The sequence below is a fragment of the Corapipo altera genome, unplaced genomic scaffold (genome assembly GCF_003945725.1).
Source record: "Corapipo altera isolate COAL_440 unplaced genomic scaffold, ASM394572v1 23, whole genome shotgun sequence".
Taxonomy (NCBI): domain Eukaryota; kingdom Metazoa; phylum Chordata; class Aves; order Passeriformes; family Pipridae; genus Corapipo; species Corapipo altera.
Window position 1 is genome coordinate 2,420,352 of NW_020884878.1, and position 26,379 is coordinate 2,446,730.

The window sequence follows — 26,379 nt, forward strand, 5'->3', positions numbered from 1 at the left end:
ACTGGGTTGAAATACATGAGTCAAGCTTTGCTGGTCTTCCTTACTCTGTTCCTGTGTTTGCTTAGCCAGAAAAGGGAAAAATTAGAAAAGGCATTTCTAAAATTCCTTGAAGGTGTTGATTCAGTCTGTATGTGTATGACTACACAGGGAGATTGTCTGAGGACAGTCTCTGTTGTTTCTTTTAATTTTGAAGATTGTCTTTGAAGTTGAAAAAAAAAAATTGCAGTCTTGATCAAACGAGTTAACACGATTCCTCTTGTCTTAACTAATAACAAAATATTTGCATGTTCAGCTGCCTTGAATTGGCCTGTTTGTGACTGCAGAGTCAAAGGTGTCTTTCATGATTCCTTTGCTCTGTCTCCTCTCCTGTCTCTGCTCTGTCTCTTGGTTTATTAGCTGGCTTGTGGGCAAGAGAACTCTTGTGCCAGGGAAGCACAAACCTCTGCTTTGTTTTATCAAACAAAAGAAGAAATGCCCTCTAAAATTCTGCACGCTTGTGAAATTTCTTGCCCGGATATTGAAGTTTTGGCCTTTTGTATCTCAAAATGTCTCCCTGTTGACTTTGACAATTTCTGTGTGACACAGAGTAGGACAATATATATCATGCTTGTGGAATTCACTGATGGAGATTTATCGCCCTACGGCCTTGTGTAGGTAATTGGAAGCTGTCATTTCTCTTGAGAGCAATTGTTTACTTAAAGACAGTTTATCTAGTGGGCTAATGTTTTTTAAAACATTTGCTTTTTATAGTACCATTCACGAGGAGATGAACTTGGATATTAATGGGTCTATCTTCCTTCTCGTACAGTGTGGCACAAAATAGGCAACTGCCTCTCTTTACCTTCCTCACCCTCTACTAATGTCTATAAATTTCAGTGCTAGTAATCTGCCTCTTCTAACAGGCATATGAATTAAATAATTTTAGCTTTGGAATGCTGTTTGACAAGCTTAAAATATACTCCAGGTAACATAGCTTTGGTTTAAGTTCCATGTAACTGCTGCTCTCTTTTTTGATAGTGAAAAACATGTATGTCACTTATATGGCATAGGACTGCCTTTTAAACATTGAAACATGAGGTTTGAAGTGTTTGTGTCATTTTGTAGGCACCGTGGCTCAAAACTTGAGAGGGAAAAGGTTGTTGTTGCTTTTTAATGCTGTGTTCTCTGATAGTGCCGAGTTCCTTTTCATGTGTCAAAAGTGCCTTCTTGTTTTACTCTATGAAATAAATTGGAGAGTGATGTGACACTGCAGGGAAGCATTCCCTAAGCCCAAGGGTTTGCAAGTGTGATTTGCTTGTGGAGCTATTGCATTTTTCTTGGGAGATGGCTTTTCTGAAATAATGGCTGCAGCACTAAACTTCTGGACCCTCTGCAGAAATAACAACAGAAAAAATTTAGTGCCTGTGTACCCTGTTTTTATAAGGAGACTGTGATTTATTTGCTTATGTTCTTGCATACACCTTTGTTCTCATTTCACCTGCACTTTGCAGCAGAACATAAGTTAGTTGTGATCCCATCTCGTCATGACTGGTCTTGGAGGAACCAGAATGGATCTGTTGTTGTGGGACACAAGTGACATCTGTCAAAATGTGTCTGTGAGATGATGTGCAGGCACATTGTATTCCTGTTGTAGGGCTGTAAGAGCACCTATCCATGCACATCTGGCACAGTTTCTGTCACAGGCATCCAGCAGAGGCTGAGGGAGCACTATCAGAGCAGTATCAGCAGTGCATGTGATGATGCTTCTCCACAACATTACCACCTCATTCCCTGTGCAGAAGTGCATGTGCAGCTTTGATTGTCCTCTTGCCTTCCCAGTTGTGTGAGGTGTCCTCCCAGATGCACAAGCACACCATTGCAAAAGACTGGCTCCTGCTCTATGCCTTTGCTTGCAGCAGCATTTCCCAGGCAAACAGAGTGCACTGGTGGAACACCCAAATGAAAGGGCAAACAAAAAGAAACACAGGCTTCTGTAAAGGTACGGAGTGTGTGTTCAGTTGGAGGGTTCTGTGCCCAGTACAGCCACACCAGCAAATTTATCAGCAGACTGACCTATGTCAACCCCTTGGTCAAAAGAAGACCACCAAGAACCTCAAAGCCAAACCCTGGTTCCAGCCTGAACAACAGCTCTGTGCACTCACACAAGTGATCCCCGACCTGGGTGATTGGAGTGCTGGGATTTGCTGCCCTCCCAGTACCAGCTCCCTGGAGTCCATTTCCATGATAAGCATCTCCCAACAGCAAAGCCAGTTTGATCCCAGCCTTTCCCATCCCTCAACTTTCCCATTCCCTTCATCCAAATATGCTGCGCCTTGGCTTGGGCAATGCATCTGTTTACTGGTACAGTGAAATGATCTGACTTTCACAAGCAAAATCAAAAATTAAAAAGAACCAACCCTTTTTTTTTTTCTTTTCCTATTTTCCTTTGATCACTTCGCTCCTCCACATGCCACCACAGAGTGGAGGAGGGAATGGATGACGTAGGAATGAGCAGGAGCCTCTTAAACCAGCTTTGTAGCAGAAGAGGCTGAATGCAGGGCTGCGTAGCGAGCTCCTCTCTCTTTTTCTTTTTTTTTTCTTAGCTTTTCTTTTTTTTTTTTTTAACATTTATTTATAACCCACTGTCCCGTTACGTTCAGTCCTGCACAGTCAGAGTGAAGGAAGGTGTTTTCTGTTCTTTTGGCTTGACTTGCAGTGAGTGGGAAGAAATTTCAGAAATGTTCTGTTCATTGACTGCTGCCGGCAGATGGATGCTCTCCGCTTGAAGTGCCTCAGGCCTTGATATCTTCCATTCTCTCCCCCTCCCTCCTCCCAGCACACACCCCCTCCCTCCTCCCAGCACACACCCCGGAGTGCGCAGCCTGTGCTAATTTAGTCGCAACTTAAAAAGGAGCGTGGAGGAAGAAATGCTCGACTCTCAGAGAATTCTTGTCGCTCGCGACATCTTTAGGGAGAACATTTTCATTTCAGGATCCCTAAGGATTTTTCCAGCAATGTGTATTAGGTGTTCTGGGATGCTTTGATGGGGCAGCAGTAAAATTCTTAGTGCATTTCAGGACCAAAATGCTGATTCTGTTTATATGTTAATCAGTTCAGAATATACAGCATACATGACATCCAGTTTGATTTTTTTTTTTTTTTTTGAGTATTTTGGTAACTGAGGCTTGAGTGTTTCTGGTTCTGAGGTGGCCTTTCCATCTATGTGGACTACAAAGCAAACCTTTAAGCAATCAGTTTGTTAACCTGGTATGTTAAAACATTTCAACCAATTGCTGTATTTTACTGAACTGGCTGTTTCTATGTCAAGAGCTTTCACCACTTACCATCACTTAGAAGTTGAGTGATGCCAGCTCTGAGGACTTTGATTCAGTTTTTAACAGAAAAATGTTACGATTTTCTGCTTCAAATTTAATGGGGAAAAAATGGCCAAATTATACCCAACTAGGACTAAAATCTGTTGTTCTATGCTGATTACTACGCCTAAACTTAGTGGATAACTTCAAAATACTGTGCGGCTACAATCACCAGGTGGTGCTGTTGCACACTGCTGAAAACGCTTCTGGAAAATAAGTTTCAATTCTGCCATTACCGTAGTTTTTCAACTTTAATTTCATGGGAGGAGTGGTGAGAAAGATAATTTCTTTATTTAATCATGTCGTTAAAGTAGAGCCTTTCCTGAGAATTTTGGGTTTGCTCTTCTGCTAGCTGCTCAGAGTGGATTTTTAGTTTGTGATCATCTTTGATGTAGAAATGGTGTATGGGATAATTTAGGAGGTTGGATGCTGGGTGTACGGGACCATATCGGGGCTGTAGCCTAAGTGAGTCCTTCTTAGGTGCTGAGTTTATGAAGGCTCGCATTAAGTTAGCAAAGGTGAAAGGTTGAAAAGTGATGTCTCTCCATAAGCTGAACATAACATAACCTCTTTCATGAATGTCATGTAATCTAACCTTGCAAGTTTTGAAGAGCAGGAACTCCATCTGACTACAGAAGGACATTCTTTAAAAAAAATCATCCAGGCTCCTAATGCACGGTTTCTTTTCAATGTCTTCAATAAATGTAATGTTTTTCTCTTATTTAGAAAAAAAACTTTAGATCATACATATAAAATGAAGTAACTTTTTTTCCCTCAACAGTTGTAAAGTAATTGGAGTTGTAAAGAAAGTTGCTTTTTTTCCCTAAGGCTTTGCAGAACTGGTTGTTTATGGATGAACTGTGGAATGGGAAATCATGAATTTAAAGTTCCAAACTATTGCTTTAGATGAAGATTTTTTTTCCCCCTCTTTGTACTCAAATAATTGAATCATTCTAGACAATAAAGACAGCTAAGTACTCATCTGCTTAGATTAAACCTAGGTACTGTCAACCATGTAGACAGAAATGTAGGAAGTGTAAGTAATTGCAGGAGGGGGAAAGAGTTCTCAAGTGCCTACCCCTCCTGAAGGCATTATTATTGCTGTAATTTTAAATGTAATTTCCTACATTGAAAACTTAACACTTGAAAAATGAATGTAATTATTTCCTACATGGAGATTTTTCTGTTAACTTTGTTTTCCAATAGAAATTATAAGCAAATGACACGTAAAAAGTAGAGAGAGAAGTACAGTGTTGTCTTCTCAAACCCAGGCTCCAGTGTGGCAAGGAGTTGGGTTCAGCTTAAACCTGGATTTTTGATCCATGCTGTGTAGACCTGCCCTGGGGGAGCTGTGTTTGCTTGGCATTATTGTTTGGGACCCCAAATATGTACCTAGAAGTTGGCTTTAATCACCAAGATTTAAAGCCTTCATGCTGTTTCAACAAAGGTGTCCCAAACAAACACAGTGTAAATTAAGTGGAAAGGTGATTGATTGCTTAGGTGTTTAAAGTCAGTTCAGAGGATTCCTGTGTTTTCAACCCAAAGAAGCTTCTCTTAAGTTTGAACAATAGAAAAATCAAACACGGATCTTTCTTCAAAGAAAGGTCATTAGCACTGAGTGCAACAACATAAGTGGCTAATTATATTCAAATGTGTGACTCCCTAAGAACTTATATTATGCTAATGAGCATATAAATGATTTTTTAATAAATCAATTAGGAACAGGATTCTTAGAAGAAAGCTGTATATTCTTCCTTTATGTGCCCTAATACCACACAGTTGATTAGTAGTACTTTTGGGTGGTATATTATGAAAAGCATATTATGAAGAAAGCAGTTTAAGATCACAGTTCCAGTTTCTGGAGGAATACACAGAGCTGTGTCTGTAGAATTGCTTCAGATACACAGGAATTATACTCCCACCCTCTCCTTTATGGTCATTCATTAGAGAGAATATATATGAATAGTATTTCCATTGGACCTGAGATATGCTATTTGACTGCTCATATAAATCAGTATTCAGGGAAAGCATTCTGTGCATTTCTATGGTAGGAATCATGAACTTACTACTTTGCTTTGTAGTCCCCTCTGTTTAGGATGAATTTGTGAGAATGGGTTGCTCTGCAGACATTGGTCATTAGGTCTGGTCTGAAGCTTGAGGGTTTTTTTGGTAACAGTGTAGAGCACAAGGAAGCTGAGGTCACTTGTTTCCTGTCCTTGCAAAATTGATGGATGAGACACAGCCATCTTCAATCTCCGTCCTTTTTAGAAAGCATCACATTATCTTGTCTAAAAGAGAGACATAAACACTGCAGAGTTTCCAGCCACACTCTCATGGGGTAGCACAGGTGCTAAAGCATGGGTAATCATTCTTAGAAGTCATCCCAGTACTTATTTCCAGAGTTTGGCAGAGCCAGTTGATGCATTTCTGGTTCCTTTGGGCACATGTGGATATACATACAGGCTTAGACAGATGCATAGAAATCCTTTTACATGGGAAAAGACACTTTATAAATCAGGTTAGGAGATTGATGCCTTTGCTTATGGAATACATATACAATGTGTTTTGAGGGAGTACAAGGACAGCTGTAAACTTCTGCTTTCAAACTGTGTAGCATCCTTGTAGCAGAGAAGGACATGGAGCTGATGGAGGGAGCCCAGAGAAGGGCAGGAAGATGCTCAGAGGGCTGGAGCATCTCTGCTGTAGAGACAGGCTGAGAGAGCTGGGCTTGTTCAGCCTGGAGAAGAGAAGACTCTGAGGAGACATTATAGCACCTTCCAGGCCTAAAAGGGGCTAGAAGGACAGAGAGGGACTTCTTACAAGGGCATGCCTTGTAAGTAAGTCACTTACAAGTGACAGGCCAAGGGGGAATGGCTTTCAGCAGAAGGAGGGCAGATTTAGATTAGATACAAGGAAGAAACTCTTTACAGTGAGGATGGTGAGGCACTGACACAGGTTGCCCAAAGAACCTGTGGATGCCACATCCCTGGAAAAATGTTCAAGGCCAGTCTGGACAGGGCTTTGAGCAACCTGGTCTAGTGGACGATGTTCCTATCCTTGACAGGGGCTTGGAACTAGATGGTTTTTAAGGTCCCTTCCAATCCAAACCATTCTATGACTCCATGATGATTCTACCGTCTCAGACAAAACATAAAAGTTGTGTGTTACTGATGAGCTGCTCTCAAGGCTTGTGGCTGCACTTCCTGCCAGGGCTTGTCTCATTTCTCTTTCTTGCTCTGGCTGATGCCTGTAGAAAACTGACTGCTTTGTCTCTTTTCCTTGGTTTCTGTCTCATCACAAAAGAGCACTGGAAGTTGGTGCGATGGGTGTGATGATGGTATGGATGGAAGATGTTGGATTTCCTCTTTCAACTGTCTCTGGCAACTTCATCCTCTGATATTTTAAGTGAATTGTTACAAAAGAAAATGTAGATTTCTTCTAAACACAGAAAGATTGGGAAAATACTCTTACAGAAATAAAAATTATGGAAAGTACGGCTCCAGCTGGTCCAGTTGAATCCAGTCTTCAGGCTGAGGGTTTTGTGTGTTCTCTCTGGCTTCTTATCCTACATTTGCTGTGGAGTGAAGAGAGTAAAGCAGACTTTATACAAAAAAGCAGTAAATCACTTAATAGCTCTTAATTTATCATTCCCTCCTCTCTAACTACCAGCCTCCATTTTAAATGTGAGGTGAATCCTCAGTATTTGCTAATCCAAATTCATCCTCATTTTCAAAGGTGAGGATGAAGCTGTCTTCCTGTCGTCAGCAAATCGGCAACTGTAAATGTGGGAGATTTTAGAGGGGTTGCCTTATTATTCTGAGCCCCATGCAGCTTGCCAAATCCAAGCAGGTGTTATGTTTGCTTACTTCCCTGGCCATGAAAGCTCTGTGAGCACAGGGAAATAGCTAGAAATAAAATTATTGGATGTCAGCAGAAACCTTGTAAATGATTTCATAGCAGTACTAATGTGGGTGTATAGCTTTGCAAATACAGTCCCTTTCCACCTTAAAAAAATATTTCTATATCTAAAGGTTTCTTCTTTTTTGGAAGGTGGGAGGTGGGGAAATAATAAGACATATTTAGCTGCATGAAATTTTTGTTTTTAAGCTTAAGTACAGGGAAAATAATTTACAAGGTCGCTTAGTGATACCGTGGGAAAATGTGTATCTTGAGACTATTCAAAGCCATCTCAAAGTAGATTTAGAAACTATGGTTCCTGACATGCACTAGAAGAAAAAAGTACTGCTTCTGGTGCAAGCTGAATCAGTCCTTGAGTGTGTCAAGAAAGAATACCACTTTTCAAGTGATTTTTGGAACAAATCCAGGGTGCTTGTGAGGTGACGTTTGTTGTCTGAGTGGTCTGTGTTATTCCAGCTGGCCCTATACTAAAAGTTAACTCTTGCTTACTGCCAGCTTCTTTCCTGAGAGCAAATGGGCATCTCTAGCTTTGGTCAAAATAAAGTTGTTAGACATCCTGTGGATCATAAACATACTTCTGTCTCTTTGTGTTCTCTGTCCATGGTGAGTCCACCATGCATTAATGGCAGACGGTCTCCTCAAGGGTAGTTTGCACCCTATTTCATATCTGGGGGAACTGGAAATGGAAATAATGTTCATTTTGCAGGATTGCAGTAGTGCTCAGATGCTCCTTTTGCCATTGACTGTAGACAGTTTTCCTCCTGCATGTGTGGGTAGTTTTGTCCCTCAGCTCTGCTCCTTACTTTTTGATCTGACATGTACAACAAATTTCATTCCAACATCTTTACAGTGTTTGATTCCAGCTTTAAGAAGAAAAGGAGGCTTGACATTGATCAAGGTCTTTGACACAGAGGAAAGAAAAGCTTTGAGATTGTTTTGAATTTCTGAGAAACTCTGATTTGTTGTGCCAGCTAAGTCAAGTTGTGGGATTGTGGTGACACTGAATATTAAATACCAAATTTAATATCCTAAGAAAACTTCAGCAGAAGATAAAGAGGAGCATAGAGGAGTGTAAGTGGTGACATGGAATCAAGAATAGAGTTCTTCAAAGGGTACATTTGGAGTGGTTTGTCTCCTCTGCATTGCTCAGCAGAAGTCAAGGGCTGCCACCTGCCTCCGTGGTTCCAAGTGGGGAATTGTGTGTGGTTTTCCCCCTCCTCCAGGCACACTCGCTCACTGTTAAGCCAAGAAGGATCCTTATGTCAGATATCCATTCCTGATTTAATCTGTAGGAAGCATAAAAGGGAGACGACATAGTAAGAGCCACTTCCAACAAGATGCTGTTGAAATTTGAGTGCTGTGATTTCAAAATGATGACGGGCACCGTTACCAGAGGGTAAAACTGCAGTTGATTTGGGGCCCCTGGAAATATTTGATTGTGCCAAGTTCAGCTTCCCATCTATTAAGAAATGTGAACTCTGGTGTGTCCTGTTGCTATTGTAGCTGCTGGGGCCATGGATGTGTGGAGGTAAGTTTATCTTGCACAAAGCCAGGCAGAATTTCATCAGCCTGTCTGCTTTTCCCAACGCTGGAGTAAAATACAAAAGGTAGGAAGGGCCAGATTATAATTGCTTTTCAGAGGGAAAACAGGGTCCTTGAGGTTGATTAATGTAGCAGTAGAACTTCTGAGGCCTTCAATGAGGAGCTGCTGGTAGCATAAACAGGTCTGAGGCAGGCAGTTGATTGAAGTGTTTGTTTATTTTTGTGGGTCTTAAAAAAGGTCAGTAAATAGAATTTGCTCCATAGACTCTGCTGAAGCAATGTGTTAGTCAGGTTCGAGATGATGCTGATGTTGTGTGATTCCTTAGGGCAGCTTCCTTGATTGCAGCTCCACCAAGTCACAGTAAAAAACCCCCTCATTTTGTATTTACGGCACCTGCCTGATTGAAACTCTGAGGCAGGTAGTGTTTTATAGTCCGCTTATTTAGAAAGAAAGAAAAAAAAGGAAGATTTTTCCAAACACTGTCACTAATCAGAAAAATGCAATGAAATTGAGACTTGTCTGTAGTCAGACTTGGGCAATATTAAACTCAGATAGATCATTCTCTCAACTGGTCTCAGAACTATTTCTGGGATATGTTGCAATCAATACTCTTTCTTGTGTTGAACATCAGCATCTGCTCTGTAAGAGCGGTGACAGTATCGGGGGAGAAGAATCCATGTCTCCTTTAATGAGATCCGTTAGGTTGCTGCATGGAAATCGTCACATAAATCCACTGATTTCTGTTTAAGTCTTTAGTCAGTATGTTCTCTGGTAGCTATTTTTCACCATACCATATTACCTAGAGGAAAATGAATTAATAATGCATCTAGTCTTGGATACGTATGTTTAATGGATGATCTCACATCCTATCTGGGAGTCATACTGCACAGAAAAAGCCCTGTTGTAATTGATCTATGAGGTTCAGCACATGAAGAAGAAAAAATGTAATTGTGCTTGCCTGAAATTTTCTTTAACTACTAAGGACTGGCACACTGGAGGCAAGTGGATCATCTAGAAGAGCCAAGGAAGTTGATATCTAAAGATTTGTCTATGGACAAAATTCCTCAGACTTCAAGTGGTTTTTTTTTTCTTGGTTTTTTTTCTTTTTTCTCTTTTTTTTTTTTTTGTGTGTGTGTTATTTTGTTTGTTTGTGGTTTTTCTTTGTTGGTTTGGTTTGGTTTTGGGTTTTTTTGTTGGGATATGCCCTTAATACAATATTTGATTTAGGAAAACTAGAATGGAGTGGTGAGTATGGAAAAAAAAAATTAAGAGGTGGGAGCTTGTGTAGGTGGGTCTTTGCTGGTACAGGGCTGGCTGGTCTGTCTGACTGACAGTGGGTCTGTGGTGATCTGCTGCCCAGCTGAGCAGGATGAAGGCTGTTGTACCCAGTCAGCAGAAGTGAATCTTAGGGGAGGAAAGAGTAGGTGGGATTTTTTCCCTTGTTCTGTACACTCAGAATACAGAATGATTCTGTCGTGCAAAGCAGCCTCTCTCTTCAGAATACAGTTTTGCAAAAGTGTAAGAACTCCCTTTAACTGAGTAAATCATCTTAGCCCATTTGTCTTATATGGGATCACTCCATATCATGCATTTTTCTTGCGTTCTTCCATTCCTGGATTCATATGTTAAGCAGTGGGAGATTCCACCAGTTCCCTTGGGAAACTATTATGAGGTCCAGTGGAGTTTTGTTGTAAGGTCCTGTTAACATAGCGCTTATATTTTCCTTTAATTTCATGTTATTAGTCCTTAGGCATGAACTATCTCTTTATGGCTTAAACTTCTATCATCTTCCAGAAATCTACTGATCTTGTGCTCTTCTCTTAACAAATTTGCAGAAGGCTGCAAGTTCAGTCTCTGCGTCTTTAAACACTCTCCCCCGATATCCCAGCTGTGCTCTCCATCTTTAATTCTAGGCTGATCAGGGTTCCTGAGGAGGAGAACAAATCCTAGTGCGAATTCCTTCCTCCCAGAACAGTTGCTGATGGATGACATCCCACACGTAAAAAGTAGCCTCATACAAATGGAGGGGACCACAGGCAAACAGATATTATCCAATGTGTCCAATATTTTCCAAGAGGGCTGCATTGGCTCTCTGGAAATACGTAGATGGCATTGTAATTTTAATTCTTCACTGGAACAGTCTGTACATCTGACTTATATAAATGTTATTGTTTAAAGAAATATAAGGCTGTTCCTGAAAAATGTGTATTCTCTCTTCAAACATAAATCTCCTTCCAGCTCTAGGCTGAAGCAGATAGCACAAGAGACTGACTTGATAAATAGCATCACTGATTCACTACATTGTTTAGCTGAGATTTGTGGCAACCTTCACTTACGGTCAGTTTAAAAAGGAAGGAAATGCAAGGTTGAGGCTGAAGCCCTCTCCAAAATGTCCTCCATCATCTCTGGGCAGTACACAGGTGCAATTACTGGGGCAGCCGTAGCTTTGATCTAAACAGGCTGTTTGTGGTGGTAAAGGAGAGCAGCTCTTGTGGGATATCTGTGGCTGATGGACTCAGCTGCCAGGGACAAACTAAGGGCAGAATTTAATTCTTTAGCTGCAACCCAGATAAAGACTGATGCTGTCTTACCTAACTGCCAGCTTTCTTATCCCTTCTGTAGAAAGGAAGAAGTATTTGACCACTCGTCAGCTTCATATAAAAATACCTTAAGTAAGTATTAGCCTAATACAGTCTTTCTTGCTTTTGTAATGGCTCTGTGCCTCTCCCGGCTTGATTTCAATTCTTCTCCCTTTCTGCTTCCATTTTTAGATCATGTTTTATCTCTTATCCCTTTGATTTCTTTAATAACTCCCTCTTTTTCTTCACCTCCTCAACTACTTCTCTCTGCATCCTTTTTCCCTTGATGCCTTCTCGCCATATTTCCATTTTTTGAGATGATTTAAGAAATTTGCCAATTCGATGATATTTATGACATTTTTAGTACTGAAATGACAGTGTCATCTTCGATTGCCCATTGGGTAAGGTCTGGATGGGGAGAGAGTGCACTTTTTTGTATTTGCATGGAGAACTAGAGGGGAAGGAAAAGAAAGGAAAAAAAAAAAAACCAAAGCCTGAAAAACAAACCCCACAACCAAAATCAGAGTTCCAAAGGAGTTTTGGGCTCACAGGCCTTTTTCAGTCCTCAGGAAGCAGCAGAAACCTTAAGTCAAGTAGAGGTTGAGAGCAGAGTGGGTATTAGCCTCTGTCCACAAGGTCCTTCCTGCCTGCACAGTTGGATGATGGAGAGTGGGAAATAACTTACCACAAACAGTTATATTTTTGACAGAACAACTGGCCTGCAGAGGAGCAGGGCTGAACTCTAGGGGAGGATAATTGTTCTGCACGTGTCTGAGGACAAGTAAATTCTCAGACATATTATAAAAGGTGAGTATTAAAGGTGGACAAGGAAAAGTAGGAAAGGTTCACAGGGATATACAGGGGCCTCTTGGCAGGAAAAGGGAAAGGCTGGACTGGCTTTTATAGCAGGGAATTTGGATTAAACAGGAAGGAGTTTTTTTGGATTTTTTTAAACAATCCTAGTATGTGTGACCTTATCTAACAGTTGCTGCAGTGCAGCTGAGAAGTGGTAATTGTTCAGCTGCAGTAATTCAGTTACTTCTGCTCTTGTCCCTGTCCCTTGGCCTCAGTGGCAGCTCTGGCCAAGGGATCCCATCAGCTCCTGCATCCGCCTCATCCATGTGAAGCACCTCGACTCCCACGGCTCCTGTCTGCTTCCATGGTGTCTGCAAGACTGAAAAATGGCTCCTGTCAGTTTTCACTCTTCTTTGCCTGGTGAGAGCCCAGATCTGCAGGGAAGGCACAAGAACTTGCTGTCAGCGAGCAGATAACACTGCACTGATTTATATGCTGCTCGCATCTGTAAAGTTTTCCATTGCAGCAGTGGATCCCTTTGTGCTCAGTCTTCATTTTTGTTTTGCTTTAAAGCTTTTGAGAACTTTTACCAATAGGCAGTGGATTTTTTTTCCTATATTGTGCTGTATTCATGAATTTTTCTAGCTGTGTAGATTGATGACAGTTGCTTGTTAGTTAAATGCTTTTTGCTTTGTAAAAGTATGAAATAAGTTCTATCTCTGATAATGTAGGTTTTTAAAACTTTAAAAAAAGTGATCTTTTCAAAACTGTCAGATTATGTCATGAGCAAATCTTTTTTTTTTCTTGCAGTGACGTAGAAATTATTTTGGGTGGTTAGAGGTAGTGCTTGGATCAGCAGTAATGCTGTCTGACAGCAGAAATGTTCCATTTTTTGTTGTGACAAGAGTAACAATTGGTAATTGATAAGTGTAGGGGAATAAGCTTTATTTGTATATAGATACAGAAAAATTTCTAAGAATAACTGTCATTTAAAATGTAATTTAAAAAAAAATAAAATTGCTGTCCAAATAATACAGAGGAAGATTAAAGCAAGGCCTGACTAGTGGTGCTTTCAGAAGGAAATCTTGCATGTCCAAAAGCATGTACCAACCACTACCTGACAGTTCTTGGTATCTTAAATTTTTCTTTCCAATCCCCTTAATGTCAGACAGGTAAGGATTTTGCCACATTAATCATACATATTCTCACACATCTTGCCAGTAGTGCAGCTTTCCAGCTGTTTCGACTTTGAAACAGCTGCAAATCTTCTGCGCTTAAAAAACTCAGTTGACTAAACTTTTGGACACAAAGAAGTCTGTATTTGCTTTCTCCCAAAATTAATCTGAAGCGACCTGAACCATGCTAATATACACATAACTGAGGAGCATGTTAGCATTTGTTTGAACTGCAGTAAGTCAGACTTTAGTGTGAGCTCGTGGGTATGGGAGGAGCAGCGAGGGCTGGGAGCAGTAGCAGGGAAGTGGGGGTGGGGGGAAGTGTAGGGATAGTGTGTACTTTTCTCTTTGACCCATTTAGGCTGCAGTCTCCCATTTGCTTTAAGTCAATCCACGTGTGCTTGGCCGCTGACAGCATTTCTCCTCACCCCAGCCACATTCTGCTGCCGGTAGGGCTTGAGAGGCTGCGTGTTAAGTTATAGGAGGGAACTGGTCCAAATGGAAATTTAACTTTTTTTATTGTTTGGATTGATTTTCAGCAAGAGCAAATTCCCTCATCTGTATCCGCATGTGGCCATGTAAATGTCGAGCTGGAGGTGGGAACGCTGTCTGCAGGAACAGCTTGGGCTTTAGCTTGACTTAAAACAGTCGTGATCCAATTCCTTCAGATGCTGGTGAATCAACAGATTTGTGGGGTTTTCTTGCTTTTGTTTTTTTTTAATGTCAGCATTGGCTGTGGTTTTCCAGCATGACATCAGAAGTGAAGTTCAGTAAGGGCTTTATGAGCAAGCAGTTCTTTAGCTGTGCTAAAAAGAATAATTGAGCAGGGCTAAGAAACAAGCAAGCTGCTGTCTTAAGGATGATGGGGAGGGAAAGAAAGGTTAGGTGCAGCCCCTGAATAAACTGTATGGCATCTAGTCTGTTGCTGAAGTGGGAGTAGCAGTCAGCTGGATAATGGGAAATGCCACCTGTGAGGGAAGCAGAATTCCAGGAACTGAACACAGAAAGTCCGAGGAACCGCTTGCGATGCCAAATTTTTCAGACTGGGTAAGACAAATTAATTCAAATGGCCAGTTGCTGTATATGATAAGAGGCTGTCCATGTGGGAGTGGTATCATAGGATCAGAGAATGGAAAACAAGCTTGAGGTGGGGGATGGGGGAAGTTATGTGGGCGCTTTGCAGGCCTGCTTTGGCATTAATTAATACCAGGGCCAATTTTGAGGGAACGAGTACTTAAAGAAGTACAGGTAAGGGCTGAGAAGAGATATTAACAGCAGATTTTCTAGGTGAAAGAAAAGTAGCTTAGTATCAAATATTTAAGAAGTGGTTGGAGCAGTGACCACTATCTGAATTTTTAAGCCATTAATCTTAAAGATGCATGGTTGCTCTCTGTAGCTGAATGGGTGGATGAGCCTTTGACATGCAATGAAAGGGCTTTACCAGGAGAGACAGGGAGCTGCACCTGGTAGATGGGGCACTCTCATGGGAGGCAAAATGGATGGGTTGGATTGTTGTCAACAGGCAGAGAAATTGAATACAGGTCTCTGCACTGAGATAGTCTGGGTCTGGCCCTGCAGAGATAAAGTGGAGGCATCAATCCTTCAGTAAATAGGTCTGGATTAAGTCTTCTTTATTTCACAAGGTTATTTTTAACACGGATCAGTTTACTGGTTTGGTTTGCTGTCCACTGCCACAAACAAAAGTTGTGCTGGCGCAGCTGGTGGAATATCACAGGAAAAGGGCCTGGAACAGTTTTATTCTGCTGAGATAGCAGGAACAGAGTGTACCCTTGGGCAGTCTCTGGAGCAGGTCTGCCAGGTGACACAGGCACCGGGATGCATCAGTCGGAGAGGGGCCAAGTGTTCACGGGCTCCAGGTTGCTCAGCTTCGGGACTGGCACATTCCATGGAGGAACAGGGGTGTTCTTGTGTGGAAGAGCCTCAGTCTGGGGTTGTGGGGTGCACCCACAACTAGATGGTGGCAAGATAGGGATTTGGAGCCAGGCTGAAGTTCGGCAGAGCCTGGGCATGAGGCCAGCATGTTCATCACTTTCCTCATGGGCAATTAGGTGTTACTGGGAATAACTCTTAGCTATCCTTGATAAAATTAAAGTAGTTATTGTGCTGGCTCAGCACTGCTGCAATGTCCTGCTGTGCTGCTACTTTTACTGTTCGTTGGCCTTTTTCCTTACAGGCTCTCAGGGATAAAGCTGCTCCTTGCTCCCGGTATTGTGTGTGTGGCTGGAAATGCTCAGTGTGATCCCTGCAGCCATCGCCTGGCTTCCCTTCCTGCCTCCCCACATCTCTTGGGCTTTAAATGTTTTCTTGTCTTTGATCATGGGACTCTGCCCTTGATTAGGCTGCTGGGACCAGCCTTCAGTAAGAGTAGCTCCACTGATGCTCCTGGACTTTCCCTGTTGTGCCTTTGTTTGTTTGTTTTACTGATTTGTAATACAAATAACATAGAAGCCTGGCATGGAGCAAAGAGCAGGAAATTCATTCAGGCTTTGAGCTGGGACTTGCTGAAATTGAAAGATGTGACAAAGAATGCAGGGATGCTCACATATAAAAACTGCTCTTTTTTCCCTTTTTCAGGAGTTCTTTTGGGTAGCTTTTTCAAAGAAAGTAAAGGACTGAAAACCCAAATGCAGAATAAAATCTGCACATAAAATTCAGTTGGTAAAGTAATTCAAATGCTGGAAATAAATACCCAAGTGAAAACCATCCAAAATGTTTCCTTTAATAGAATCTAGTGTTTGTTACCATAACAATCCTTTTTTGCAAAAAAAGGATTAGTGCTGTTAACATGACTCTGTTCCCCGTTTCAGGTAGCGCTCGTTTCCAGGACCCCTCGAGCAAATCGCAGAAAGGGGGAAAAATCCATATGCCTGGGGTTTGATGATGCAGTTTAGTATCATAATAGCAATTCATTTAAGTTCTGGCTGCGTACTGCCTGTTATTCCCCTAGAAACTAATGCTCTGTACCGACAATGCTGCTATGAAATAGCAGCGTCACAGTCTCTGTCAGACTGAGGGAAGGGCTGCAGATGAGCAGGCAGAAGCCAGATAAGAGTAGCATAGAGCTGTAGCTGCTTAACATTACTGACTTTTAAGGGATCCAATAAAAAGGTATGATTCCTCTTCCACAGGGGAAAAGAACAAGATGTTTCTGTAGTAACGAGATCATAAAAGAAAGAAAATTGCTCATAAAGAATGGGTCTGATTTTCCCTCTTTTTCTGTTTTGCTTCTATTATAACTTTAGCTGCAGTTTTGCTATCAACTGCCTCTTGTGTAAGCATTTAATGTTACCAAGATATTCTGCAAATCTGTTTTTGTGACAGTGATTTCTGGCCTACACATTTTGTTTTGTAATAACCACTGTTTCCTCTGTCAAAAGAATGGAAATTATCTGAAATAAAAGGATAGTAGCGTTCAGTGGTCCTATCTGAACTTGTCACTTCAGGTCTGCTGTGCCAGTTCAAAGCAGTGAGGTTGGCATCAGATGAGAAGATGATGGTGTTTCTTTCAGCACGCTGGGAATAGATGGGTAGAAACACTTTTTTTTTTTTAGTAGGCTTGGAACTAAAAGCTGAAAAGGGTGTTTTGTTTTTTGATGCAGATTCAGGAGCGTGATAAACTTTACTACTTGGTAGCCTGGGAACTTGAATTTGTGTGTTGCTTACAGAAATACAAGCTTCTCTCTCTCTCTTTCTTTCTCTCTCACTTCTCCCCCTGCCTCCCCCTCCACCCCGATGGTATGATGAGCCTTTGAGAAATAAATGGGAATTGCGTGGTGTGTGTCCTGTACGTCACAAAATTTCTATAGTTTCTAGACTTTTATTCTTATGCTCTTTAAAGAATAATTTATTACTGGTTTACTGGTGAGGGAAGGGGGAGAACTTTTGAAACCTCACTGCTGAGCTTGAACTGCCTTTTTAAACAGACACTGTTCCTTGTCCTTTTCCCAAAGACACTTAGACACCACTTTAATGCCATCACTAAATTGCAAGGCACCGTGAAGTGTGAGCTTTGACCTTAAAGGTGCTATTTCCTGTGGTTTAAAAAAAGAATCCCATGATCTGTCAAAAACCTTTGAGGCCCAAAAAGAGGCAACTCATGTTGCAAGTTACTAAATAAAAGATGCACCTAGTAAGAGATTTGTTTTATCCCTGTATATTTTGTCTTATTTGTTGTACTTTTGCATAGCAGCTTGGAAAAAAATGCAATACCTAGTTCTGGCTGTTCCACACGATGATATTCCTTTTTAGTACTGAGAGAGTAGCTGCAAGGTTTTACAGCAGCGTCACATTCGAAACTTTTTTAAAAGCTGTTCTACTGGATGAAATGGATAAGGAAGTCAGGAAGCTGTGCTCCTGAGTGTTCTGTAACCCAAAGCATGGCAGGGTTTAAAGGTGTGTTCTCCTCTGTGCAGTAGAAGTTCATTGCAGTTTGTAACACTGCGATGGAATCTGGTGAAAAGCGAGTGGACCAGATTGCTAATAAATTGCATCGTAATGTTGGATATTCCCGCTGTTTTGGCTGAGATCATGGGATCATAAGGCTTGTTGCACCCTTGCAGTGAGCTGGACCGGCTCCCTGCTCACTGGCACCATATGGTCAGGCTGGCAGTGAGGGCATCAGCCGGCCGTGGGGGCTGGTTGGAGCCACGCTGGTCATCAGAGCAAAGGCTGGAGGCAGTCGGGAGATAAACAGCAAGTGGAAGGTTATGAAATGCCACCCAGCTAGCGAGGAGCAGTGGGAGTGGGAGGACGTTCAAGGGCTGATCGACATAATGCAGTGCTGTAGGTCTGCTGGAGGGAATTGCTCATCTTCCCAGCCCTGGAGCTTGCAGCTGCTCGGCAGCTCCTCCCTGAACTGACCCCAGTGCTGGAGGAGCAGCATCCCAGTGCTTAGCAAGGTTTTTGGAAGTTAGGAGGACTTCTCATGTTCAGGGCTGACAGTATGAATGAATATTTGGTCTCTGTTCATGTTTGTCAACAGTAACTGGAGCACTAGATAGATTTGTTTTGATCAGTTGTTTTCGTAAGCCCAGTTCCTCTGTGTATGAACAGCTGCCCTTCAGATACCAACTGATTAAATCACTGTACTTATAGTTAAAGAAAATACTATGGAGATGAGTTTTTCAGACCCAGAAATGTCACATTGGTGAGATTGGCAGAAAAGGTGGGAAGTCACAGAATTACATAATTTTCGGTGTCACCTGACTGGGATGAGGGCAGTCTATAGTGGTTTGGTGCCATTCTGCAGTACTGGGGTGACAGCCATCTAGCTGATACCTGCCTTTTCTTGGACTCTGTGAAGTAGCTTCCTGAATCTGGGAGGGAACCAGTAGGAGTGCAAGGTATCTCGTGTTCTCTGTGGAGAAATCTGGAGGCACAATTGCTAATGCTAACTTTTCCAGCTATTTTTTTGTCAGTGTTACATAAGATACCAGAAAAATAGAATTTCGGTGTCATGTTAAATTCAGGGGGTGGAGGTGGTGATGGGGAAACAACAAAGCTTTTGATCTTTCTTTAGTAAATAGGAGACTGGTTACAGAATGTAAATGTTTATCTTAGATGATGCTGTAAGCAGTACATTTCTTTCTCTGCTCACAGATGAGGACAGAACCAAGTTAGTCATCAAGATGCACATAATTTTTAGGATGCTTCTTGTCCTGCATGAAGTTGTTCATTTTGGGAATAAGCAGCAGTGTAACAGTTGTCTTCTTTTTCCACGGACTGTATCACTGACATAATACCACAAAGCAGCTTGAGGGAGTCCTAGCACAGAGAATTAAAGCCTTCACTGGTCTGCTGAGGGTTGAGTAAAACCTTGTAAGAAGTAGCATTTCCTAAGTGGACAAGTACCCTTCTGTGCTCTTAGATCTCTTTTGTCAGTAGACAATGACTGGTCACCCCTAAAGTAATTCTGTTTTAAAATATTGATGGTGGATGACGAGCCCAGCTAAAAATGCATAGATTACTCAAACAAGCATACTGTTTACTTAGGATGAATTATGTTGAATTAATTATTAATTATATTTCAACATCTGAAATTAAGAAAAGGCTAAATACTCAGAATATTAATGGTAGCTTGGGGATGGGACCAACTCAGTGGTGAAAATAGCTTATGAAAGATATGAATTTCAAGTATCTTCCCCTTTTTCCTCTTATGGTATGCTCTTTGTTTCTGAAGTGGCCTTTGAGGTGGAGCCCTGAATGAGAACAGTGTTCTGGGAGAGGGATTACCTGGTAATGCAGATGGGCCAGGGGAATGCTGGGGAAGAAAACTCATGGATGCTTGTCCTGTTCTTACTCTGCATCTCCAGCTCATTGGGCTGTTCTCTCGTGTGCACCAAGAGCTACATCAGCTGCTGCTGTGCTGGTGGCCTGGGAAGCTTCCTCATGTCTCTTCTTGTTTGGTGGCCTGTGCCAACCTGATCCTTGTGGAGCCAGGTGGGCCTTGCATCCCAGTTCCATCTTTAGCCCAAGAAGCATTCAGGAGTGCACGTGGCTCTTCCTTGGCGTAGGAGCCATTCTTCTATTTATGTTTTTTCAAAAGCTTTACTTAAATGCAAAATTTGGACAACACTTGAAACTGCTGAAATTGTTTCCTGTTATCATCTGCCTTTGTGATTTTTGGGACACTGAATTAGACCATCTTACTTGAAGGGAATGCTGTGTTCTGGCTGCTCCAGAGATTTCAATCTGCATCTCTCTGTGGCTGAGAGAGAGACACATAGGCACGTCTGTTTATTTTTTTGAATGGTTGTACATCTGCATGTAGTGCCTGAAATCTACAGATGGCTGTTCTTGGCGTCTCCATCTCAGCAGCCATGCATAGCAAAATACAACCAGATAAAATATGATAAGAGGATAATAGGATAAAACCAGGTAAAATAGCTTAGATGATGGGAAGAGGTGATTTTCCATAGCCTCCCTGATGCATGCTGGCCTCTGGGGTGGACTTCTTTGGGAAGTGGTTGATTAAGGAAGCTGCTTTGCTGCCACTGCAAAATGAGTTTTTATTTAGTACAATTTTTTTATTTAGTGCAATTTTTTCACCCAAATGAGTACAAACTGATTCTTTCTTAGGGACAGAAGAAACAGCGTACAGGTTGAGAAATGAAATTAAATTCAGGGGAGGGCAGGTGCTGGTTAGTATCTTAGTTTTAAGAAGGTGTAGTATTTATATTTGAGGCTGGTGAGTGCCAGTCCAGAGCCTGCTGATGGCAATGGAAAAACTATTCACCTAATGGGCTTTGGATTACTCTTGAGTAGCTTATTGTGCCCACACCTCCCTTGGAGAGTGGTGTATCCTTCCTCTGCTCTTACTTCTTCATACAAACATGTTACACCTGGTTGACCAACGTGCCTTAAAAGAGATCTCAGTGGTGAGTGTGCTGATTTCCTCGTGTGCAGGAAGGAGAAGCTGTTCCTTTGTGGCAGCTCCTGTTTGGCCGGAATCCTGCTGACCCCGGCTGCCTGGCTGGAGTCACTCCTTATTAAAGCCGCGTTGAAGCCGCATCTTTGGCAAGAGGTTGTTTGGAGGTGAAGCATTTTTACCGTGTTATTAGTGATGAAGATGTAGGGATTTGCATGAAATTAAGATGTGTGGTCTGTGCTGGGGCTGGTGGTGTTCTGGTAAGCATCCTGTGGTTGCCATCGCTTTCTGTGAGCGGTGGTGGCTGAGGGCACAGCAGGCATCGTGCCCCCTTCCGCAGAGCTGCTCATGACATCTCTGAAGGGAACAGATGCGTGTTTCCTGTGAATACACGTGCAGAAACATCTGCCCGGCACATTGAATTAAAGGATTTTTCTTGATGTGCTGTCTGACCCCGTATGCTGAGGAACTTGAGTGCTCTGTTTTCCTCATGACTTCCCCCATCTTTTTCTTAAGCTGTCTTTTCGGCACACTCTTCCTGAAGCTGGAGCTGGACCTTGCTTCCCGCATCTGTCCCAGCAGCTGGACCACTTCCTGCCATGAATCATCCAAAACACACTTTTTTCTTTTTATTGTTTTATTTAAGGGTGAAGGCACATTTGTTCTCCCGAAGCCACAAGCTAATCGAAGTAGTCTGGCAGCCAAGCCTTAAATGAAGGCTGGGGTGCGAAAGTGTTCAGAGGGAGGGAGTGCCCCCCATCAATGGGGATCACGGGCAACCTTTCCTTGTGGAAACAGAGCTCCTTTCCTTGTGGCCTTGGGTTGTGGTCAGAGGAACAGCAAACTCCATCACTTCTTGGAGAGCTGCAGCAAAGCGTCCTCTCTATTTGCACGTCAGTGTCAAACACACTGGGACCTCTGGCTTTTGGAAGTTCATTGCTACAGCCAAACAAGTGCTAATTGTCAAATGATGTTAAGGGAGGGGGTCATAGTCTTTTGTCTGACAAGTCTTGGCTATGGTTTGGATCCTCTCTGGGGCTGATGTTTGTGGCTTAGTTTTCCGGGGCTCATTGACTGCATGTGTTTCAAGTCTAGCAGTCCAAAACAAGGCTTTTTTTTTTGTTTTTGTCTTGAGGAGCTGAGGCTGAATAGTTCCTGAAACTTGAGAGCTCACTGTATTTCACAAAGAGATGGAATCCGAAATCCTCCTCCTAGGTGTTTTGTCTTTAAAAAAAAAAACCAAAACGAACCACCAAGAGACCCCAACCCAAAAGCACATTAACTGCGCAGTTGTTAAGCTTTTCTTTTCCTTGTTAATTTTTCTAGGGAAGCGTCAGATTCACCACCTGGGAAACCAGCTTCAACTCAATCAGCACTGTCTGGATACTGCCTTTAATTTTTTCAAGATGGCTGTGAGCAAACACCTAACCCGGGGGAGGAAGATGACCCACGTAATTGCTGCGTGTCTCTACCTGGTGTGTAGGACAGAAGGAACTCCTCGTATCCTTTCACATTTATAAAACACAAATAAATAAAAGACATAATTTTAGCAAGTCAGCTATCCCAGTTGGACCTTGTTTCAAAATGTGAAGAGGTAAGTGTTTAAGAGCTAGCTTGATCACTGCTGGTTTTGTACAATGAAGTGAATGGGAGTGTTTCCTGTGGTTCAAGTACATTTGTTCCCTTTCTAAATGTACAATACTTAGTATTTAATGGTATAAATGTCACTCTGCCTCCCTTCAGTAACTCTAAATTTCTTCTTTTTCAACATTTTCTTCAAGTATAAAATTGCACTTTCCTTGTGCTTTGCTTGGAATTATTATTTGTGGACTGTTTTTTTGTTTATTTTGTTTTTCATTTAAAACCAAATGACAGTTAACCCCAAACATCCTGCAGTGCCAACATCAAAGAACAGAATAGAGTTTCAGTGGGTTTTCCATCAACATATTTGGATTTCCTTCTTTTAATACTTAAAGGAAGGATTTAGAGGTATCACTTCTGTTTTAGAGATGTCTGATAAATTCTGAAATTTGCTCAAAGATCATACAGGAAATCAGTGGCTGAAAGTGGAACCGCACACAGGGCAGATTTGCAAGTGAGTACTCCTTGCTCTGCCATCCCTGTTTTAGTCCTGGAGAACTTAATTAAAATCCATATAAGCTTTAAATACTGATGACCATCCAAACTAATTTGTTTTATATATTTTTATTTCTTTTATGTTGTGTTTCAGTTCCTGGAATTCAGGGTTTAGTAGCAAATAATTACTTCTGTTGGATGTGGCTCTGGGTGACCAGGTCTAGTGGAAGGTGTCCCTGCCCACGGCAGAGGATTTGGAATGAGATGATCTTTAAGGTCCCTTTGAACCCAAACCATTCTATCATTTTATCATTCTGTGATAAATATTCTATGAAAAATATTCTATGATTCTGTGTTATTTTAGTTATTTTCTACTTTAAAGCAGTATGTGCATATCATCAGTATTCTGTTTGATTTGATGCTTTTTCTAGATTGCTGCTCTCATTCTACATTTTTGCAGTTGGACAGCTTAGCTTTCCTTTTAAGACTGAGATGATTTTTTGGTTGTTTCAAAAACTGTGTTCAGTATTCTATAACTGGTGCTTTCTGATAGTGTTGTGGTCATTGCATTTGGGTGTTTAAAAAAATGCGGTTTTGCTGGAATAATGGAATTAAAAGGAAGGTTTGCCTGTTACCCTGATCTTTCCTGATATAAAGTCTCTGTGTGAGTTTGGAACAGTACCACTCCATCATTACCATAAAGACAGTGTCGATTTTAAAGTATTGCAAATATTTTGGTAATACATTTTTCAGATAACTACCTGAAAGAGGATAGGTTTAGATTAGGTATTAGGAAGAAATTCTTTACTGTGAGGGTGGTGAGGGACTGGCATAGGTTGCCCAGAGAAGCTGTGGATGCCCCATCCCTGGAAGTGTTCAAGGCCGGGCTGGATGGGGCTGTGAGCAGCCTGGTCTAGTGGAAGGTGTCCCTGCCTGTGGCGGGGGTCTTGGAATGGGATGATCTTTAAGGTCCCTTTCATGTTCTGATTTATTTTTTTTATGCCCGTGTCACATTTTTAAAGTAATTTATTTATAGTTGTCATTTGATATTACTGAATGATAGCCCAGCCATAATATGCAAATCCATTTCTTCCCACTGCTAGTGATAAAACAGCATTTGAAGCAGCACAGGCTGTAAGAGGCAGATAGGTACCCTGTAATGCACAGCCATCTGTGCAGCAAGTGTGGCTGACATTTCTAGCAAACAAAACAAAAACTATTTGATTGGTTTTTATCCTTCTTTTAAGCATTTCAGCATGTATCTAAGTTATGTGCAAGATGTACTGTCTTGTTGACACTTCATAAATACCTAAATTAATTTCCCAGGTTTCTTTGTTAAATGGAGATAATATCCTGTGTGATACTTCACATGAAATACTAGGGGTAAAGTACGAATAAGACTGCAAAGACAAGCTCTGTCTTTCTATATGAGTATCACAAAGTACTCCACCCTCACTTGCATGGTTGCTGTGCTGCCTGGGAATCAAGAAGTTGAAGTGCATGACCATACGGCTCAATTTTTTTAGTGTTTACTTTTTAAAAAATCCATTAGATAAACTTAATTTTGTAGCTGATATTAAGAATTTAACCATGTCACTTTGAGAGAGGGAGTTGAGTCAGCCTCTGCCTGTGTTCAGCTGTGGGTTTGGGATTTTTTTTTTGTTTTCTATCAGTATTTAAAGTCCAGTATAGTTTGAAAAACAAACCCCAAATAAGTTACAGACTCTTGAACGTTGAAATATAAGTTCCTTTTTCTGGTATCTTATCCTTTCATGAGAAACTTGAAAACCTGAGGGCTACAGATTCACATTGCTGACCTTTGAAATTAGAATACCTTCAAGGCTCCATAGATTAACTATGATGATCGTTATCAGCATGTTATATTTGGTCCCAGCTTAATTCTGTCAATAAAGACATGTGGTACAGGAGGCAGGGCCTTTGGGGCTGAGGGACCCAGAGCAGGTGTAGAGGACAGGCAGGTGACAAAGTGCTTTAACAAGAATGAAGATGCTTGTTCAGGGTGATAAACTTGCCATTGGTTTTGGTCTTGTGGAGGAGCTTCCAGAGGGCTTGAAAAGAGGAGCAGTGCACTTTATAACACTGTACCAAGGATGTGCAGTATTTGTAACAGCTGAAGATTTGTATGCACTGCTCAGTAGATTTCCTGAGTTTAAAGTATTCGTTGTCATTGTGTTTGTTCTAGAACTCTAACGAAGAAATTTGTGAGAAATTTAGAAAAGGAGGTTAAAGGCTGAAGATTGGAAAATGTATTTTAGAGGAAAGAGGTGACGTGGAAGAAATGGCAAAGGGCAGCAGCATCCTAAGAGCTCAGAGACAGCTCACAGGCTTTGGGTGGCCCAGATAAATTGACAGAGTGGATTGGGAGTCAGAGAGGCAAGAGTTGTAACCTGGGAACAAATTAGTCTCTGAAATAGAAGACATCATGTTTCTTAAAAACCAGTATGGTAGAGGGAGCAAAGAATAGATGTGGCCTGGGGAGGTGCAGTGGGATGTAGTCAGGGACCAGAGTGGCAGGAGATGTTGTATTCTTGTGGCAGAACCGAAGGAGTGGGAAGCATTTCCAGAGGGAAAACAGAATTTGATTGTGTCTGCAAGTTCAGTTGGAGGGAGTGGAATGTATTTATCTGACGTGATTATCTGCTTATTCTTCTTTTTTTCATAATGTGCATGTCACCAGCCGGCCTCTGTGAAAATGTGAGGAATATTGTAGCCAAGTCTACTGGTGCAGTATGAATTATGCCTGAATAAACCTCAGCCTGAAATAGGAAAACATTATGTTCTCCTTGATTCTTATGCGTTATTTAATTAATGCAAAAATGCAAAATATTCTGGTAATGCAAATTTTTTTGATCTGAGAAAGTGGTTCTGGAACTTAAAGAGACCATAAAAGTTGGTTTATCCGAAGTGCGTCTTTTATTTACAGACCGTTAGAAAGTTTTATATCTATTATTTGAGATGTGAGTTGATTTATATCAGTTTATGGTTTTTATTAGTTTATGTGACACAAAACCCCACAATGCAGCAACTTTGGCATAGCTTTTCATTTGCCTTCTTATATTACTTGTCAGTGTTAATGGTTTCGAGGGAGAACGGCTTACAAACCATTAGGTGAGCTGGGGAGGTGTTCCATCATTTTGATGAGTTACCTATAAAAACTTTGATTTATTATTCTCTTTCTAGAAAGTGTCTATATTATCAGTGTCAGAAGTAAAGATATAATGAAAAAGTACATCTGAGGGAGATAGTGATTTTTAAAATCCTCAGGTTTGATGGAACCTGTTGAACCTGTTGTCCCCCTCGCAGGGACTGAGCAGTGCTGAGCCTTTCCAGTGATGTCTGACTTCATCTGGCACTGCCAGCACTCCCGGTATTTCAGACTCTGGATTTTAATTTGTTTCTTGGAATAGTAACAGTCCTCAGTTGTTTCTCTTTAATGCTTTGAACAGCTTTTCCACACCTACATATGTTTGAATGGAAACAAAGGGCTCTTTAGCTGGTCCCGCCGTTCCCAAGAGAGAGAACTTGGGAAGAG

General features: G+C 41.5%; 1 protein-coding gene across 3 annotated transcripts in view; it reads left to right on the top strand.

Annotated features, from left to right (window-relative positions):
• The window catches only part of BRF1 (BRF1, RNA polymerase III transcription initiation factor subunit), a 172,774-nt gene that overhangs the window by 24,074 nt on the left and 122,321 nt on the right, over window positions 1-26,379 (top strand). For 2 of the 3 annotated variants that reach the window (XM_027637598.1, XM_027637599.1), the window contains one exon: window positions 22,077-22,250. In XM_027637598.1, the coding sequence (XP_027493399.1) occupies window positions 22,077-22,250 (174 nt within the window). Of the gene's footprint in view, window positions 1-5,662; window positions 5,669-6,431; window positions 6,435-22,076; window positions 22,251-26,379 lie in introns of those variants that run through there. The other variant, XM_027637600.1, reaches the window with a different exon arrangement.